The sequence below is a fragment of the Muscardinus avellanarius genome (genome assembly GCF_963383645.1).
Source record: "Muscardinus avellanarius genome assembly, chromosome: 5".
Lineage (NCBI taxonomy): Eukaryota > Metazoa > Chordata > Mammalia > Rodentia > Gliridae > Muscardinus > Muscardinus avellanarius.
In genome coordinates this window covers 142,304,734-142,321,617 of record NC_137790.1, presented here as the reverse complement: position 1 = coordinate 142,321,617, position 16,884 = coordinate 142,304,734, and the positions used below count along the sequence as shown (strand labels likewise).

General features: G+C 52.5%; 1 protein-coding gene across 2 annotated transcripts; it reads right to left on the bottom strand.

The window, feature by feature from the left end:
* Positions 1–285: 285 nt before the first annotated feature.
* Positions 286–11,043, bottom strand: SHISA5 (shisa family member 5; the record flags this gene model as incomplete). 2 transcript variants are annotated; one of them, XM_080695462.1, is made up of 6 exons in its annotated part: positions 286–365; positions 474–686; positions 813–928; positions 3,381–3,467; positions 6,486–6,642; positions 10,974–11,043. In XM_080695462.1, 6 exons carry the CDS (start codon positions 11,041–11,043, stop codon positions 286–288), a joined length of 723 nt encoding a protein of 240 aa, XP_080551588.1. The 2 variants fall into 2 exon arrangements, with proteins under 2 accessions (XP_080551588.1, XP_080551589.1); XM_080695463.1 differs by having other exon boundaries at positions 6,507–6,642.
* Between the last annotated feature and the right edge of the window lie 5,841 nt (positions 11,044–16,884).

Below are 16,884 nucleotides of genomic sequence, written 5' to 3'. Positions count from 1 at the left end.
GTGCTCTCCTAATGCTCAGGCTGCACCTGGTCATCCTGCGGCGTGCTGAGAAAGACTTCCCACCCATCCTCTGACTTGCTTGAGATTGCAGGAAGCATTCATTTCAAGCGAGGAAGAAAAGTCTGGTCCCAGCCCACTCTGGCAAGGATGGTCCCCTACCTGGTCAGCATTTGAGGAAGCCGCATGTCTAGACAGGACACACACCACACACGGGCAATCAAGAACCATGCCTGCAGGCCAGTCACATGTGGTGCAGTCAAGTGGCAGCCGGAGAGGAGGGGGTGCTCAGGGGGCTGCCTTTGGGGGGTCCATGTAGGCCGGGTTGTAAGGAGGCTGGCTGGCAGGGTAGGGTGTGGCTGCACCTCCTGAAAGTAGAAAAGAACCAGCGATGAATGAATGGGCCAGCGATGAGGCAAGGGGATGGTGTGGGTTGGGGGTTGGCCAGGTAAGGTCAGAGTCCACATGGTACTCACCAGCCAAGGTCTCGTGGTAGGCTGGCGGGCCCACAGGCTGGGCCAGGTAGGGCGGAGGGTACTGTGTCGGGTAGGGTGCTGCTGGCATCCCTGGCTGGGGTGGCATGGGATGGTAGCCCTGGTACGCTGGTCCCGGGTAGCTGGGGGGCACACTTGGAGGCTGGGGGTAAGGGGCATGGACCACAGTGGTGGCGGTGGTGGTGGTCACAACAGCTGCAAGGAGAAGGCCAGTTGAGACCCTCTAGCCCCGCCCCCACTCAGCCAAGGCCAGCCAAGGCCCCTCCCAAGCCCACCCGCAAAAGGTCCCGGTCGGGCAGAGTGGGGGAGGGGCCTGCTCACGGCGTGGTCGGCGGCACATCTTGTACAAGCAGCAGCAGGAGCAGGTGAAGCAGATGATGATGGTGACGACAGAGAGCACAAAGATGGTCAGGCCGATGGCTACAGTCGCTCCAAACCTGCCAAAGAGCCCGTCACGACCCACGGCCTCGCCCTCCCCGGGACCAGTGTCTGCACTTGCCCGTTTCCAGGCGCCCCTCTCGCCCAAAGACCTCGGGCAACGTGGGTACAGCAATTCCTAGGTGTTTGAACCTACCTCACATGTAAAAATGGGGCTGGGAGTCTACCTAAAGCTCCTAGTGCAGGGTCTATACCCTCCCCTCAGGATCATGAGGGTGCCAGCCCCACACACAGGTGCCACCAGCTGCCCAGCAGATCGCCACCAGACAGCCATCGAGTCAAAATAGCAGTAAGACAACCAGCCGCTGGACAGGAGCCCCCAGCCCAGTGCCAGACCAGATGTGAAGGTAACAGGAGGAGAGAGGGGAGGAGGAGGACGAGCCCTCCAGGAGCAGAGGCCTGTCCAGCCAGACGTGGAGGGGCTGCAGGTGCCCTCTGCGCCAGGCCTGCCTGGGCTCTGCCCTGGGCAGTGGGAAGGCCGCCTCCCTGCAGGCCTGCTGTGTGCCCGCACAGCCCAGCTGCTCACTTGAGACCCTGAGCTTCTTGGCAGGGCTACTTCCCAGGTGAGAAAGCTAAAAGCAGACGAATGATTTAGAGGGTTAGACAAGGCAGCAGCTTTCTGGAAGATGCCTGCCCAACACCGGCATCCAGGTAATGAAGGATTGTAGGTCCTGGGTGGGAAGTTCACCAAAACTGCCCTCCCAACACAGACAGGGTCCCTGACTGTTCCCAGGGGCTACACCATATTCTTACAAAAGCCATGAGCTTGGCAAACGCACTAGGCACATCCAAAGCCTGAGGACCTTTGTTAGCGCTCCTCCCCCAGGGGCCAGGGATGTGGAGTGGGGGTGGGGGGTCCTCCCCACCCACCACCCACCACCCACCCCCGCCAGGGTTCCCAGCTTCCAGCCTGAGGGTCAGCACAGCCTCAGTCAGGTGGGGCCCTCAGCCACAGGTCAGGGCAAAGAACAGGCCCTTGGAACTCTAAGCTCAGAAGCACCCAGCCAAGCTCCTGGGACAGGAGCCGCGCCACCTTGTGGCTAGAACAAACAAACCCCCAAGATGGGACGTTGGGAGGTGTCTCCCTGCCCAAAGGAGGTGGGGGCGGCGCCCTCGCTCACACAAGCACCTGGTGGGCGGCAGCCAGGCTCAGTTCCAGAGCCAGCTGTTTCTTCTCCTCCATTTCTGCTCACTTTGTGGCACCCAAGCTCACCCCATGTCAGCCTCCGCCTTCACTCAGAGGCCTGCTCGCCCAGGGCTTCCCCTTTCCATCAGGGGCCACAAGGTCTCAGTCTCCTCCCCTTTCGAGGAAAAGGAAAGCGATCTCCCCGCAGTGGCCTCCTATTCCTGACGTCAGCAGCAGGAAGGACAGACCAGACGCCCCAGAGCCACCCTCTTAAAGACACAGTGTGGCCCAGAGCTGCAGCACAGCCCAGCTGCGCCCCCAGCCTGGAGGGAGCCCGAGGGGACTGTGAAAGCACCTGTCCGCTGCCCAGAGTAGCTCCACACAGGGGTGCAAGAGACACCCGACCTCAGCACCCCTAAACCACCTCTGCTCCCTCTGGCCCCACTGCCCAGTCCCCGGGGGAGCCCCCTGCCCACTGTGCTCACAGCCCTCCCAGGCCCAGGCTGACACAGGAGTGACGCCCAGCGGGCCCTCCTCCCCACCAGCTACTCTCCAAGCCCCTATCTGGCCTCACCAAGGTGTGGCTGCCTCCCTCCCACACCCCACCCTGCCAAGGTGGGCCCCCACTCAAATGCCTAGTCTCCTCCAGCTCATGAGAACAGTGGTTTGCTTTAGAGCCACTTGCTAAACTGTGTCTGTACTTTATACTGTGAATGTACATTATAGTTGATGATAATTACAGGAAAAAAATTGAGGTCTAACTAGAGTGAAACTTATAATAAAGCAAATTTCAAATTTTTTTCTTTCTTTCTTTTTTTTTTTTTTTTTTTTTTGGTGTACTAGAGATTAAACCCAGGGGCATTCTACCTCTAGATACACTCCAGCCCAATTTTATTTTTATTTTGAAACAGAGTCTCACTAAGTCAATGAGCACCTCACTACTTGCTGAGGCTGTCCTCAAACCCGCAATTCTAGCTCAGAGGTAGAATGTCCCTGGGTTCCAGCCCCAGTGCCATCTTGTGTCTCCGCCTCCCAAGTACTGGGATTACAGATGCGCGTCACTGCACCTGGTTCCCAGCACCTTTGCCCCAGTTTTATCATACATGTTACCTTCACCACAGCCAGCACTGCAGTCCCCCACCCAGAGCCTAGGTCAGATGACCCCACCCCTCACCTGACCCTCACCACCACACCCAGCACACTGGGAAGCTGGCTCTCTGACTTGAGGGCCTGGTGGTCAGACAAGGTGCCAGTCCCCAAAGCCTCACTCGAGCCCACCTGTCGCCTCTGCCAGGAAACTGCTCACAGCCCACAGGATTATTTACCCTGACATGGGGTCGTCGCTGTCAAAGCTGGATCGAAACCTCAGCGCCGAGCCCAGCTGCTCCAGTGGCTCTGTGTGGACAGACATGCTGCAAAGAAGCAAACTGGTGAGAAACACTGGAGCCGTCGCCACACACCATGCCAAACCTGCTACTGCAGGGACACAGAATGTGTGTGGAGGCTACCGGGACTGGATTTCAGGGACTCATGGCAAAGGCACACCTTCTTGGGCACCCCGCAAAACAAGCTTGGGAGATTTCAAAGGATAGGTACACAAAGTATCTTCTGTACCACAACAGGATAAACTTAGAAACAAGTAACAGAAAACTACGTTGCCACAAAGTTAAAAACAAAGAGAAAGCTGGGCATGGTGGCACACAGGCTTGTAATCCCAGTATTTGGGAGGCTAAGACAGGTTCGAAGACAGCCTCAGCCATTTAGTGAGGCCCTATTTCAAAATAATAAAAAATAGGGCTGGGGGTATAGCTCAGAGGTAGAATGTCCCTGGGTTCCATCCCCAGTACTGCAAAATAAATAAATAAATAAATAAACAAATTAATTAATTAATAATAATACATAGGAAGGTGGGTGTGGTGGCGCATGCTTGTAATCCCAGCACTTGGGAGGCTGAGACAGGAGGATCGCACAGGTTCGAAGCCAGCCTCAGCTACTTACTAAGGCTCTTAGCAACTTAGTGAGACCCTGTTTCCAAATAAAGTATAAAATACATCTGGGAGTATAGCTCAGAGGTAGAAAAGTGCCTGGATTCCACCCCCAGTACTAAAAAAAAAAAAAAAAAAAAAAAAGAATAAAAATAGAGCTGGGGGAATAGCTCAGAGGTAGAAAGAATGGCCCAGGGCTCAATCCCCAGTACTGCTAAATAAATAAATAAATAAAGAGTGCTTAAAGCACAATTCATGTGTGGGGAAGTTAACATGATACAAAAAGACGAAATGGGGGGGTGAATTTTATTGTGTTCAATAAGGAACCATGCCAGGCGTGGTGGCGCACGCTTGTAATCCCCATGCTTAGGAGGCGGAGACAGGAGAATCGCGCAGGTTCAAAGCCAAGAGACCGTTTCCAAATAAAAATATAAAATAGGTCTGGGAGTGTAGCCCAGAGGTAGAAGGGCTTCCAGGAATCCCAGTACCACCAAAAAAAAGAGGAAGAAGAAGAAGGAGGAGGAGGAGGAGGAGGAGGAGGAGGAGGAGGAGGAGGAGGAGGAGGAGGAAAGAAAGAAAAAAAGGAAGGAAGGAAGGAAGGAAGGAAGGAAGGAAGGAAGGAAGGAAGAAAGAAGAAAGTTAACAAATATGTATAACTCAACGATTGAAAACTTGATAGCTCAAAATCATAGCCAGGTATGGTGGCTCACACCTTTAATCCCAGTACTTAGGAGACTGAGACAGAAGGATCACAAGTTCAAGGACAAGCTCAGCAACTAAGCAAGACCCTCTGCAACTTAGACCCTGTCTCAAATAAAAATAAAATAAAATAAAAAATAGGGCTGAGGATGTAGCTCAGAGGTAGAATTCCCCTGGGTTCAATTCCCAGTACTACAAGAAAAAAAAAAAAAAAAAAAAAAAAACTCATGAAACACAGCTTAAGTAGTTTTCAGAAGGAAATATACATCTTTAGTAGAATTTATCAGAAAAGAGGAAAGGTTAAAAATAAATAAAATGATCAGTTGTGGTGATGTACGCTTGTAATCCTAGTTCTTGGGAAGCTGAGACAGGAGGCTGGCAGTTCACAGATAGCCTCAGCTACTTAGTGAGGTTCTTTGCAACTCAATGAGACCCTGTTTCAAAATAAAGAATAAAAATTAGGGCTAGGAGTGTAGCTTGAAAGTAGAATGCCCATTGCCGGGCATTCTACTTTCAAGCTACACTCCTTGTAATCCCCGAGCTTGGGAGGTGAAGACAAGAGGATGGTGTAGGTTCAAAGCCAGCCACGCTAGCTTAAGAGACCCTGTTTCCAAAAATAAAAGTATAAAATAGGTCTGGGAGTGTAGCCCGGAGGTAGAAGGGCTTCCAGGAACCCCAGTACCACCGAAAAAAAAGAAAAAAAGAAAAAAAAGAAAGTAGAATGCCCATGGGTTCAAATTCCTAGTACCACAAAAATAAATAAATAAAATGGTATTAAACAAGAACATAAAAACAAAAATAATACAGACAACCCAAAAAACAAGGAAGAAATAAAACATCAAACAGCCACAGAAAATAACAGAGAAGATTAATAAATCCAAAGCTGACAGGACTCTGGCAGGAATCAAGGAAAAGGAATACGAAACAGAAGACAAGCCGAGGATTAGAAGGGGAGGCCAGGGGTGGCGACGCACACGTGCAGTCTCAGCACTTGGGGACTGAGCAAGGCCCTGGTTCAAAGTCTGAAGAAAAGCCAGGGGTGGTGGCGCACGCTTGTAATCCCAGCATTTGGGAGGCTGAGACAGGAGGATCACAGTTCACAGACAGCCTCCGCTACTATTTAGTGGGGCCTTTTGCAACTCAGTGAGACCCTATTTCAAAATAAAGAATAAAAAATAGGGCTGGGGGGTAGCTCAGAGGTCAAATGCCCCTGGGTTCCATTCCCAGTACCACAAATAAGTAAATAATTATAAATAAATAAATATATAAGATGCGGGTGCTGGTCTTACCCAGACCAGTGATGATCACACGCCACAGCTGAGGCGTGTGACCGCCTCAACCCTCCATACCCGTGGCCAAACATCAAGGAAACACAGGGCGCGGTGACGGGAGCCACACCTTAGTCCAGCCTACTCCACAGTCCACAGCACAGCTGCCAGTGAGTGCACGGCCGTGCCACCCCAGCACAGCTCAACACACAGGACCAGCACACACAACCAGGTACGTGTACACACCAGGAACCGCTGAGGACACGCTGGTGCAGGCACACCCAGGACTGAGCCACAGGGCCAGGGCCCCTGGACATCACTGACCCCATGGCTAGGTGAACCAGAGCCCTTGTGGGGGAGCAGGACAGGGGGCTCTGAGCAGGCCTGGGAAGCCAAACGGTGGTCCAACCTCAGCCTCATCTGAGAGAACTGAGCAGCCAGGGGTCAGCACTCTCCTGCTGTGCACAGCCATACCCACCTGGCCTCAGGTGTAGGACACGTTTCCTTGTCCCACACGAATTTCTTCAGCACATCAGAGCAGCAGTACTGGTTGAAGCAGGAACCACAACAGAAATCAGGACAGGACTCAGGAATCAGGCTGCTGCCAGGACCAGCCTTGCACACCTCACTGCGGGCTGGAACACAGAAGCACACCTGTTCCCTGCAGCCCAATGGGCCAGCCCTGCCAGCCACTCTAGCCACTGGCCAATTGGCACCCTGGGCCCCGCAGAGGTGCCCTAGCAGGCTCCCTCTCTCCCCGAGGTCTGCTGGCCTTCTGATGGGAGGGCACCCTATCTTTCTTTCTTTTTCTTTCTTTTTTTTTTTTTTTTTTTTTGCAGTACTGGGGATGGAACCCAGAGGCATTTGACCTCTCAGCTACACCCCCTACCCAATTTTTTATTCTTTATTTTGAAACAGGGTCTCACTGAGTTGCGGAGGACCTCACTAAGTAGCTGAGGCTGTCTGTGAACTAGTGATCCTCCGGTCTCAGCCTCCCAAATGCTGGGATTACAAGCATGTGCCACCACGCCTGGCCTCAGCCCTATTTTTTATTCTTTATTTTGAAACAGGGTCTCACTGAGTTGCAAAAGGCCTCACTAAATAGTAGCAGAGGCTGTCCGAAAACCATGATCCTCCTGTCTCAGCCTCTCAAATGCTGAGATTACAAGTGTGCACCTGCACGCCAAGCAGGGCGTCTTTCTAACTGAGCTAGGTACAGTTGGGCACACCTGTAATCCCAGTACCTGGGAGGCTGAGACAGGAGGATCACAGGTTCACAACAAACCTCAGCTACTTAGCAAGGCCCTCTGCAACTCAGTGAGACCCTGTTCCAAAATAAAAAATACATGATGTACATTAGCAAACATATCAAAATCAATCACTAAGCCAAAGATGAGAAGGGAGGAAAAGGAAGTGGGGCGGGAGTTAGCCGGGCGTGGTGGGCACGCTTGGAATCCCAGCATTCGGGAGGCTGAGACCTGAGGATCGCGGTTCGCGGACAGCCTCAGCTACTTAGCGAGGCCCTCTGCAACTCAGTGAGACCCGGTTTCAAAATAAAGAATAAAAAATAGGGCAGGAGGTGTAGCTCGGAGGTCGAATGCCGCTGGGTTCCATCCCCAGACCCTCAAAAAAAAAAAGGGGGAGGATTGGATAAGGGCTGATTGGGTGATGTGCACATGTACTCCATTAAGATATATGACAGCCGGGCATGGTGGCTCATGCTTGTAATCCCCACGCTTGGGAGGCTGAGACAGGAGGATCGCACAAGTTCAAAGCCAGCCTCAGCTACTTAGTGAGGCTCTCAGCAACTTAGTGAGACCCTGTTTCCAAATAAAATATAAAATAGGTCTGAGAGTATAGTCTGGAGGTAGAAAGTCCCTGGGTTCCACCCCCAGTACCACCAAAGAGAGAGAGAGAGAGAGAGAGAGAGAGAGAGAGAGGGATCGCGTGCGCGCGCTATTACTACAATGCACCAATAAAAAATCTTAAAAAATAAAAAATAAAATAGGCCGGTGTAGCTCAGAGGTAGGATGACCCTGGTTCAATCCCCAGCACCAAAATAAATAAATAGCTGGGCGTGGTAGCACATACTTGTAATCCCAGCATTCAAGAGGCTGAGACAGGAGGATCATGGTTTGTGGACACCTCAGCTACTTAGTGAGACAGTCTACAACTTAGTGAGACCCTGTTTCAAAAAATAAAATAGGCCGGGCGTGGTGGCGCACGCTTGTAATCCCCGCGCTTGGGAGGCGGAGACAGGAGGATCGCGCAGGTTCGAAGCCAGCCGCGCGCGCTGGCTTAGGAGACCCTGTTTCCAAATAAAAATGTAAAAATAGGTCTGGGAGTGTAGCCCGGAGGTAGAAGGGCTTCCAGGAACCCCAGTACCACCAAAAAATAAATAAATAAAATAAAATAAAATAGGCCCAGGGTTGTAGCTCGGAGGTCGAATGCCCCTGGGTTTCATCCCCACACCCACAATAAATAAATAAATAAATAAATAAATAAATAAATAAATAAATAAAGTAAAGGTGAGTCTGACTGGGCCACTCCTGGCTCTCAGGCCTATCTTGGCTCCCACTGCTTGCGGATCAAGCCCAGCGTCCTTGAGGAAGCCCACTGCAAAGGGCAGTGAGGATCACTCCGGTTTCCTAGACTACCACACTCTCCAAGCCTTCGCCCCCGGCCACCTGTCCAGAAGCAGCCAAGCCCAGCAGACACACTGCTCGATGGTAACACACCTGACCACCTGCACTGGACTGTCCAGGGTTTCATCCCTACTCCCTCTCCAATCACTCAGCCACAGAACCGTCATCCTAGACACAGCTGCAGGGGCCTGGCCTTCCCACGTCACTCCTACCCCACTCCAGTCAGCCACAGGCACACCCACCACACAAGTGTTCACAGAACACCAAGCTCTGGGCGGGCCTATAGCAGGTGCCCGGGAAAGTGTGTGCTCTCGGTGGCACACCTGAAGCTCCAGAGCCATTGGGAGGCTCACAGACACAGAGCTGGGACCTAGTAACAACCTGGCAAGCATCAACACACATGGCTGGCCACGGAAGAAAACGACCCAGGGCTTCGGGCAACCACAAGGTTTGCAAAACTCCAGCGGAGATGCTACAGCCAAGCGGGGCACGTGCCTGGAATCCCAGTACTTGGGAGGCCAAGACAGGAGAATTGCAGGTTCAAGGTCGGCCTCAGCAACTTGGTGAGGCCTTCAGCAATCTAGTGAGATCCTGTTTCAAAATAAAAAATAAAGCCTAGCATGGTGGCACATGCCTATAAATCTAGTACTTTGACAGGCTGAGACAGCATGATTGTAGGTTCAAAGCCAGCCTCAGCAACTTAGTGAGACTTCAGCAATCCTGTGAGATTCTGTTTCCAAATAAAAAATAAAATGGAACTGGGATTGTAGCTCAGAGGTAGACCACCTCTGGGTTTAATCCCTACCACCACAAAAAATTAAAATTAAAAAATATAAATAAATAAAGACCAGACATGGTAGCACACGCTTGTAATCCCTGTACTTGGGAGGCTGAGACAGGAGGATCACAGGTTCATGGTCAGCCTCAGCTACTTAGCGAGGCCCTCTGCAACTTAGTGAGACCCTGTTTCAAAATAAAGAATAAAAAACAGGGCTGGGGGTGTAGCTTGGGAGTAGAATGTTCCTGGGTTCAATCTCCAGTGCTGGAAATATATATAGACAATACACACATACACACACATATAATATAATACACACACATACATATATAATATATGCACACACATACATATATATATATAATATAATATACACACACATACATATAAATAATATATATATACCTGGACACTGAGGGTGTCAAGGTAGAATGCCCCTGGATTCAATCCTCAAATCAGGAAATAAGTAAATAAAAATAAAAATGCAGCTGGGGAAGCCAGGCACAGTGGCTCATGCCTGTAATCCCAGGGCTTGGGAGGCTGAGACGGAAGGATCACAGGTCAAGGCCAACCTCAGCATCTTAGCAAGACTGTTTCAAGATAAAAATGAAAAGCCAGGCGTGGTGGCACACACTTGTAATCCCAGCATTTGGGAGGCTGAGACTGGAGGATCGCAGTTTGCGGACAGCCTCAGCTATTTAGTGAGTGAGGCCCTTTACAACTCAGCGAGACCCTGTTTCAAACTAAAGAATATATATATATATATGCTGGGGATGTAGCTCAGAGGTAGAGTGCCCCTAGGTTCCATCCCCAGTCTACAAAAATAAATAAATAAATAAATAAATAAATAAATAAATAAATAAATAGGGCTGGGTGTAGCTGGCAGACAGCCCCTGGTTCCACCCCCAGCAGGCACAGGAGGCATGTGGGCAGGGTCAGGAGAGGGCAGTGTTCTCAGCAGCTACAGGGAGACCCTGCTCTGGGCCCCACTGGCCTCGGCCAGTCCAGTTGTGAGGCCTTTGGAGTAACGGCACGGGCCAGGCCAAGTTGAAAACACACTGGTGGGGGCCCAGTCAGCTACCCTGCCCAAGGCGACAGGCCTTCAAGGCCAGGGACCCTCCCACAGGCGCACAGGGAGCTCTCCTTGGGGACCCCGGCAGAGGGTCTCTGGCCCCCTGGGCAGGAGGCTGGGCAGTGCCCACCCCTAGGAGGCCGCCTGGTGAGTCACCGTCTACAGTCACAGCACAGCGGTGTCTCTCCAGCCCCGGACAAGCCTCAACACCAGCCTCTCCTGGAGCACAGAGGCCCCAGCCAGGAAACAGGCCAGGAAGGAGGGCGGCGGCCCCGGCAGGGAGTCCAGAGCCCGCCTGGACTGTCGGGGAAGGCTGGCCCTCCCGCCATGTGGCCTGCCTGGGGTCTGAGGAGAGGCGCGGCCTGGAGGGGCCGTCGGCCATCGGGTCCGTGGGAGGACGCTGGGGTCCAGGGCCCGCCTGGGGAGTCTGACCCCGACCCCGAGGTCACGCCGCCCCCTCCCCCAGCTCACCACCCGGAGGCGGCGGCAGCAGCAGCAGCAGCAGCAGCAGGCTCCGAGGTGCGGGGGCTGGAGCAGCCATGGCTGGGCGGACGGACCGACGGCGCGACAGACGGGGCACCCGGTCCCGGTGCTGCCTGAGCTTCGGAGACCAGCACAGCCACTGCGTCCCTCGCCCCGCCCCGGCCCTTCCCGGAACCCCCGCCCCGGAGGGAGGAGGGGTGCGAGGGAGGGAGGAGGGAGGAGGAGGGGTGGGCACCGGGCACCCTCCCCTCCCAGCCCAGGGCCAGCTTCACGCCAGCCCTCTGAGCCACAACTAGGGATGGTGTCCAGGATGCTGAAGGTGCCCTCTGCTCGCGGGATGCCGTCCAGGAGAGACACCTTCGCCCGGTCTCCACACCTAGGGCACCGACAGGGCCCGGGGACTCCGCAGCCTAACAGTGCTCGAAAAGCGGCAGGGCGGTTCCCCAGTCCCTCCCTCCACCAGGGTTCCTTTTGAGCTTTGGGAGAAGCCTGAGGACCAGGTGCAGTGGTGCCAGAGGGCCTAGCGCAGCCTTAGCACACAGTAGGCACTCAAGAAATGCCGCAGTAGAGCAGGGCGCGATGCTGCACACTTGTAATCCAGCACTCGGGAGGCTGAGACAGGAGGATGGAGGTTCGTCAACAGCCTCAGCTTCTTAGTGAGGCCCTCTGCAACTCAGTGAGACCCTGTTTCAAAATAAAGAATGAAATAGCCGGGCGCGCCGTGGCACACGCTTATAATCCCTGCGCTTGGGAGGCGGAGACAGGAGGATCAAAGCCAGCCTCAGCTACTTAGGCTTTCAGCAACACATTGAGACCCCGTTTCCAAATAAAATATAAAATAGGTCTGGGAGTACAGCCCGGAGGTAGAAAGCCTCTGGGTTCAACCCCAAGTACCACCAAAAAATAAATAAAATAAAATAAAATAAAGAATGAAATATAGGCCTGGGGTGTATCTTGGAGGTGGAATGCCCCTAGGTTACATCCCCAATACCGCAAAAAGAGAAAAAGTAAAAGAAATAGAAATGCCACTTCCTTCCTGGAAAACTTGGTCGCCCCGGCTCTAAGGACATCCATCCTGGAGTCCACCCCCTGGGTTCCAGCCCAGGCAGCTCCCAGCTTAGATGCAGGCCACCTCCTGGCACAGGGCTGACAAGTGCCCCATCCCCTCGGTGTGGGACACAGCATTTTTCTTTTTATGCCCTGGATTTCTGACCTACACCAGTACACTGTACTCAAAGCAGAAAACATGAAAAGTCCACTAACGGGGCACCCGAGCCGTGTACACTCCCTGTGCACAGCCATAGACTTCTCACCTGGAGGTAGGAGGTAGCATGCTCTGCACACACGGGGCAGGGGTGAGGATGCCGTGTGAGGGAGGCTGGCTGAGGGCCTGAGCCACATTCTCCCTGACCCAGCCTCATCCCCCCAACCCCAGGCAGAAGTCTCCAGAGTGGGTGTGGCTCCGGGCTCCCCTGCAGGGCGGCCACCACCTCTGCCCTACCACATTTACCTCCCCCACCGCCATCCATGACCCCTGACCTGTGCAGTGCTTCCCCAGAGACCTCTTCTCCTTCCCCCAATTGCTCCTTCCACTCTACCCTAGCTAACTTGGATTCCAGCAAGCTCCTGAGAGGGACCGTCCACAACCCACTTTGATGTCTTCGGGCTACTGCCCACTCCCAGGTTCTCTAGGGGCCTCTCACCCTCCTGACCTGTTTAGCACAGGGATCTTGTGCAGCCCCTCAAGTGGCCCCCAAGGTAGGAATGAAATTCACTGTGCCAAATATGGGGGTCTTAGCCGGGCGTGGTGGCGCACGCTTGTAATCCCAGCATTCGGGAGGCTGAGACTGGAGGATCGCGCTTCGCGGACAGCCTCAGCTACTTAGTGAGGCCCTCTGCAACTCAGTGAGACCGGTTTCAAAATAAAAAATAAAAAAAAAAAGAATAGGGCAGGGGGTGTAGCTCGGAGGTCGAATGCCCCTGGGTTCCATCCCCAGACCCGCAAAAAAAAAAAAAAAGTATATATATATATATATGGGTCTCAATAAGACTGAGGGACATAAATCTATATAAGGACACCTACTGTGAGGACCCAAATCAACTGGATCAGCTCAGGAAAAAAAAAAAAAGCCACAGGTGCGGGGTAATGTGTGCTAATGCAGAGCACACAACTGTACTTGTGATTCCTCCTACCCAGCACCTCGGCCCCTTCCTCAGTTATAGACAGTGGACACACCCAACGCCTTCCTGCTTCCTTTGCTCAGAGCAAAGCTTTTGGTTGTAAGCTAGTCTATCAGATATTCCCTAGTGGTGGTGACCAGAGTGAAACCGCAGACTCTGGTGGTTATTACCAGAGTCTGAGGCCAACAGGCAGACACCTACTCAGTATGGCTGTAATGGTTTAGATTTAGAACGTTCCTTCAGCCCTCACAGAAATCAAAAGAAGAATCAGAAGATAGCAACCAAAAGGACTTAGTTGCTAAAGAGGAACCCTTGAGGCTGTGACCTTGGAGATTACATATGTCCTTCTCCTGGCCTTTGTGATTTGAGAGCAGAGCCTTGCTCCTCCCTTTCTCTGCTTCCTGCCACCATGCCCTGAGCTCTTCAAACCCAGCCTAACATGGCTGGAGCTTCTGAAATCCCCATAACCTGTGAGAAAGTCTGCCTCTAAGTTGTGTGGTCCATTTTTTGGATTACAGTAGTGAAAATGTAGTCTGAGACAGGAACTGGTATTTGAGGAGTGGGGTTAACTACGTTCTGACCATGTGTTTTGTGAATCTTTGGAACTGGTTGGTGAGAGGAAGTTGGAAGGGCCAGAATATGGCTAGATAGGCAAACAGTAGAGACTGTGCTCAGATTTCAGAGGGCAAAGGGGACTCCAGAGGAAAATGGAGCTGAGGTCACATGTGTCACATGCTGGCAAAGAATTTATCCGCCTTTTGCCTGAGTCCTGAAACTGTGTGTGAGGACGAATTGGAAGATGATGGAGGATTACGCTGGCGGAGGACATCTGAAGCCAGCAAAGTATCCAAACTACATTATGGAGATTGATGTCTGCGCTCAGCAAATTGTGCAATGAATTTTGGAAGCAAGAAGCAATGCACAGAGACTTTATAGATTTGCAGTTTGGCCAGAAAAGCCTGTGTAAAAGTGGGGCCCAGAGAGGTGGTGTTATGGAGAATAAGATGGTGAAAGGAAGGAGGAAGCGGTGGCCGTGAGGGAGGCAGACGCAGCAGCAGCCACGATGAAGGTGTGCCCAGTAACTGTGCTTGTAAAGAGCCCAGCAGCAGCGACTGAACAGTGCGTGACTACCTTTCCTGGGGGCAGTCAATTTCAGCACTCATGCAATGCTGGCTTTGCTGGAAAAAGGGATCACAGAGGCTTCCTCCCAGATTTCAAAGGAAGACCTTGAGAAGCCAAGCAATGTGCGGCAGGGTCAGAATCTCTTCAAGCAGACCCAGTGTGGCAGTTTGTGAAGCTGTAAAGGAGAAGCCATGGTTGCAAGAAAATCCCCAGGATTTAGAAGTGCCAGAAACGTGAAAGGACCATGATTAAAGGCTGCAAGCCACAGATACAGTCTAGATTTTCACTCACCTAGGCCATAGGCGGAGGGCTGCCCAGGCCTGTGGAGATCACATCTCACCGTATGTGTCCCCCATGCCAGAAATGTAGGGTCAGGACCAAGCGCTCGCCCTGCTGGATGTGACACTGTTTTGGTCCCATTCCTTCTTTCTTTTCCTCCCTTTGGATACAAATGTTTCCTCTGTGCCACTGTATACTGGGTGTACCTAATGTGTCTGTTGTTTTTACAGCCTCATAGCCAAGAATTTACCCCTTAAGTCTCAGAGGAGACTTTGGTGAGCATGTGTGTGGGGGGTACTGAGAATTAAACCAGGGGCATTTTACCTATGAGCTGCACCCCTAGAACTATTTTAGTTTTTATTTTGAAACAGGGTCTCACTGAGTTGCAGAGGAACTCATTAAGTTCTGAATCTGGCAACAAACCTGTGATCCTCCTGTCTCTGCCTCTCAAGAATGTGTGTGGGGGAGTACTGGGGGTGGAACCCAGAGGCTTTCTACCTCCGGGCCTACTCTCCCAGACCGTTTTGTATTTTTTTTGGAAACAGGGTCTCACTAAGTTGCTGAGAGCCTCACTAAGTAGCTGAGGCTGGCTTCGAACCTGTGCGATCCTCCTGTCTCAGCCTCCCAAGCGTGGGGATTACAAGCATGCACCACCACGCCCTGCAGCCTCTCAAGTATTTATTCTCCCTCTCTCTGTGCTTCCCACTGCGATCTCTTGAGCTCTGCAGACCTGCCTGACATGGACTGAACCCTGAAATCTCCAAAACTGTGAGCAAATAGGTCTTCCTTCCTCTAAACTGTGATGTCTGAGCCCGGCATGGTGGCGCACGCTTGTAATCACAGCACTTGGGAGGCTGAGACAGGAGGATCGAACAGGTTCAAAGCCAGCCTCAGCTACTGAGTGAGGCTCTCAGCAACTTAGTGAGACCCTGTTTCCAAATAAAATATCAAAATAAATAGTTCTGGGAGTATAGCCCGGAGGCAGAAATCCCCTGGGTTCCATCCCCAGTGCCACAGAAAAAGAAAGAATAAAAAATAGGGCTGGGGTGTAGCTTGGAGGTAGAATACCCCTGGGTTCCATCCCCAGTACCGTGAAAAATAAAGAATAAAAAATATAAGGGCGAGGGTGTAGCTTAAAAAGTAGAATGCCTCTTGGTTCTACCCCCAATACCGCCCCCCCACCAAAAAAAAGTTTAAGAACCAGGCATGGTGGCACCTGCCTGTAATCCCAGTACTTGAGAGGCTCAGATAGTAGGATCCCAGTTTAGAGACTGGCCTCAGCAACTTAGACTCAGCAACCTAGCGAGGCCCTGTTTCAAAACAAAAAATTAAAAGGGCTGGGAGTATGTCATCAGAGTTTAGAAGTTAGTTGTAAGAAGTTACATTTCAAAAAAAAGTCTGCAGGGGAACCAGCAAGACTGTAGAGGTAGAATACCTCTGAGTTTAATCCCCAGTACCACACGCGCACATGCACGCACAGATTCAGGGCCTGAGGGGGCCATCAGTGGCCTTTGAGCGGAGCCTCCACGCGCACCAGGCAGGGTGCGCTCCAGGGCAACGCGCCTCCTTTCAGTGAGGGGTGCCGGGGGAGCTGAACCGCAGGTCCCAGCAAAGACCTATGGGGAAGACAACACAGGGCTTCCATAGAACTGGCAGAAAGATACCTCACAAGTAGGGAACTGGCTACAAAAGACATTTTTAAAAAGTATTAATTTTTAAAGTATTTATTGCCAAGAATGCAGGACACAGTGGAAGTATGGCTGAGATCCAGTATCACCCATCCCTGGGCAAGCAGGACCATCCAACTGAAACCTCGCAGAGGCCACGCCCCAGGCACTTGCTGCGGCCCCCCAACCTCTCCCTGCCTGTGCCCTCTCTTCCCGATGTGCCGAGTCCAGCAGCTCTTGCCCCCCACCCCAGTGAGAAAAGGCCTCGTGGTCTTGCCTTGGGCCAAAGAGACTCACTTGGCGAACAAGCATAGCCAAGTGATAAAAACACCCAGACTGAGGGCAGAGAAGCAGGGGCTGCGGCGTGGTCCACTGGCTTCAGGTTGGGAGATGAGGTCAGGAGGGTCCTGCCCTGGCCCTGACCCCCCTCCACCTGCGTCTGTCCAGCTGCTGCAGCACACGGAGGTGAGAGGCCACTGGCCAGGGACAGGGACCCTGCCTGTTTTCTCGGGGGCAGGTGGTACCTGCAGGCTAAAGCCCGGGGCCAGGATCGGGCTAGGGAAGACAGGCTGCAAAGACCCAGGGTGTCAGCTGGGCCTGGGTCCAGGGCATGGTTTCCCAAGGACCCTGTGGATGGAGGGCACCTGATG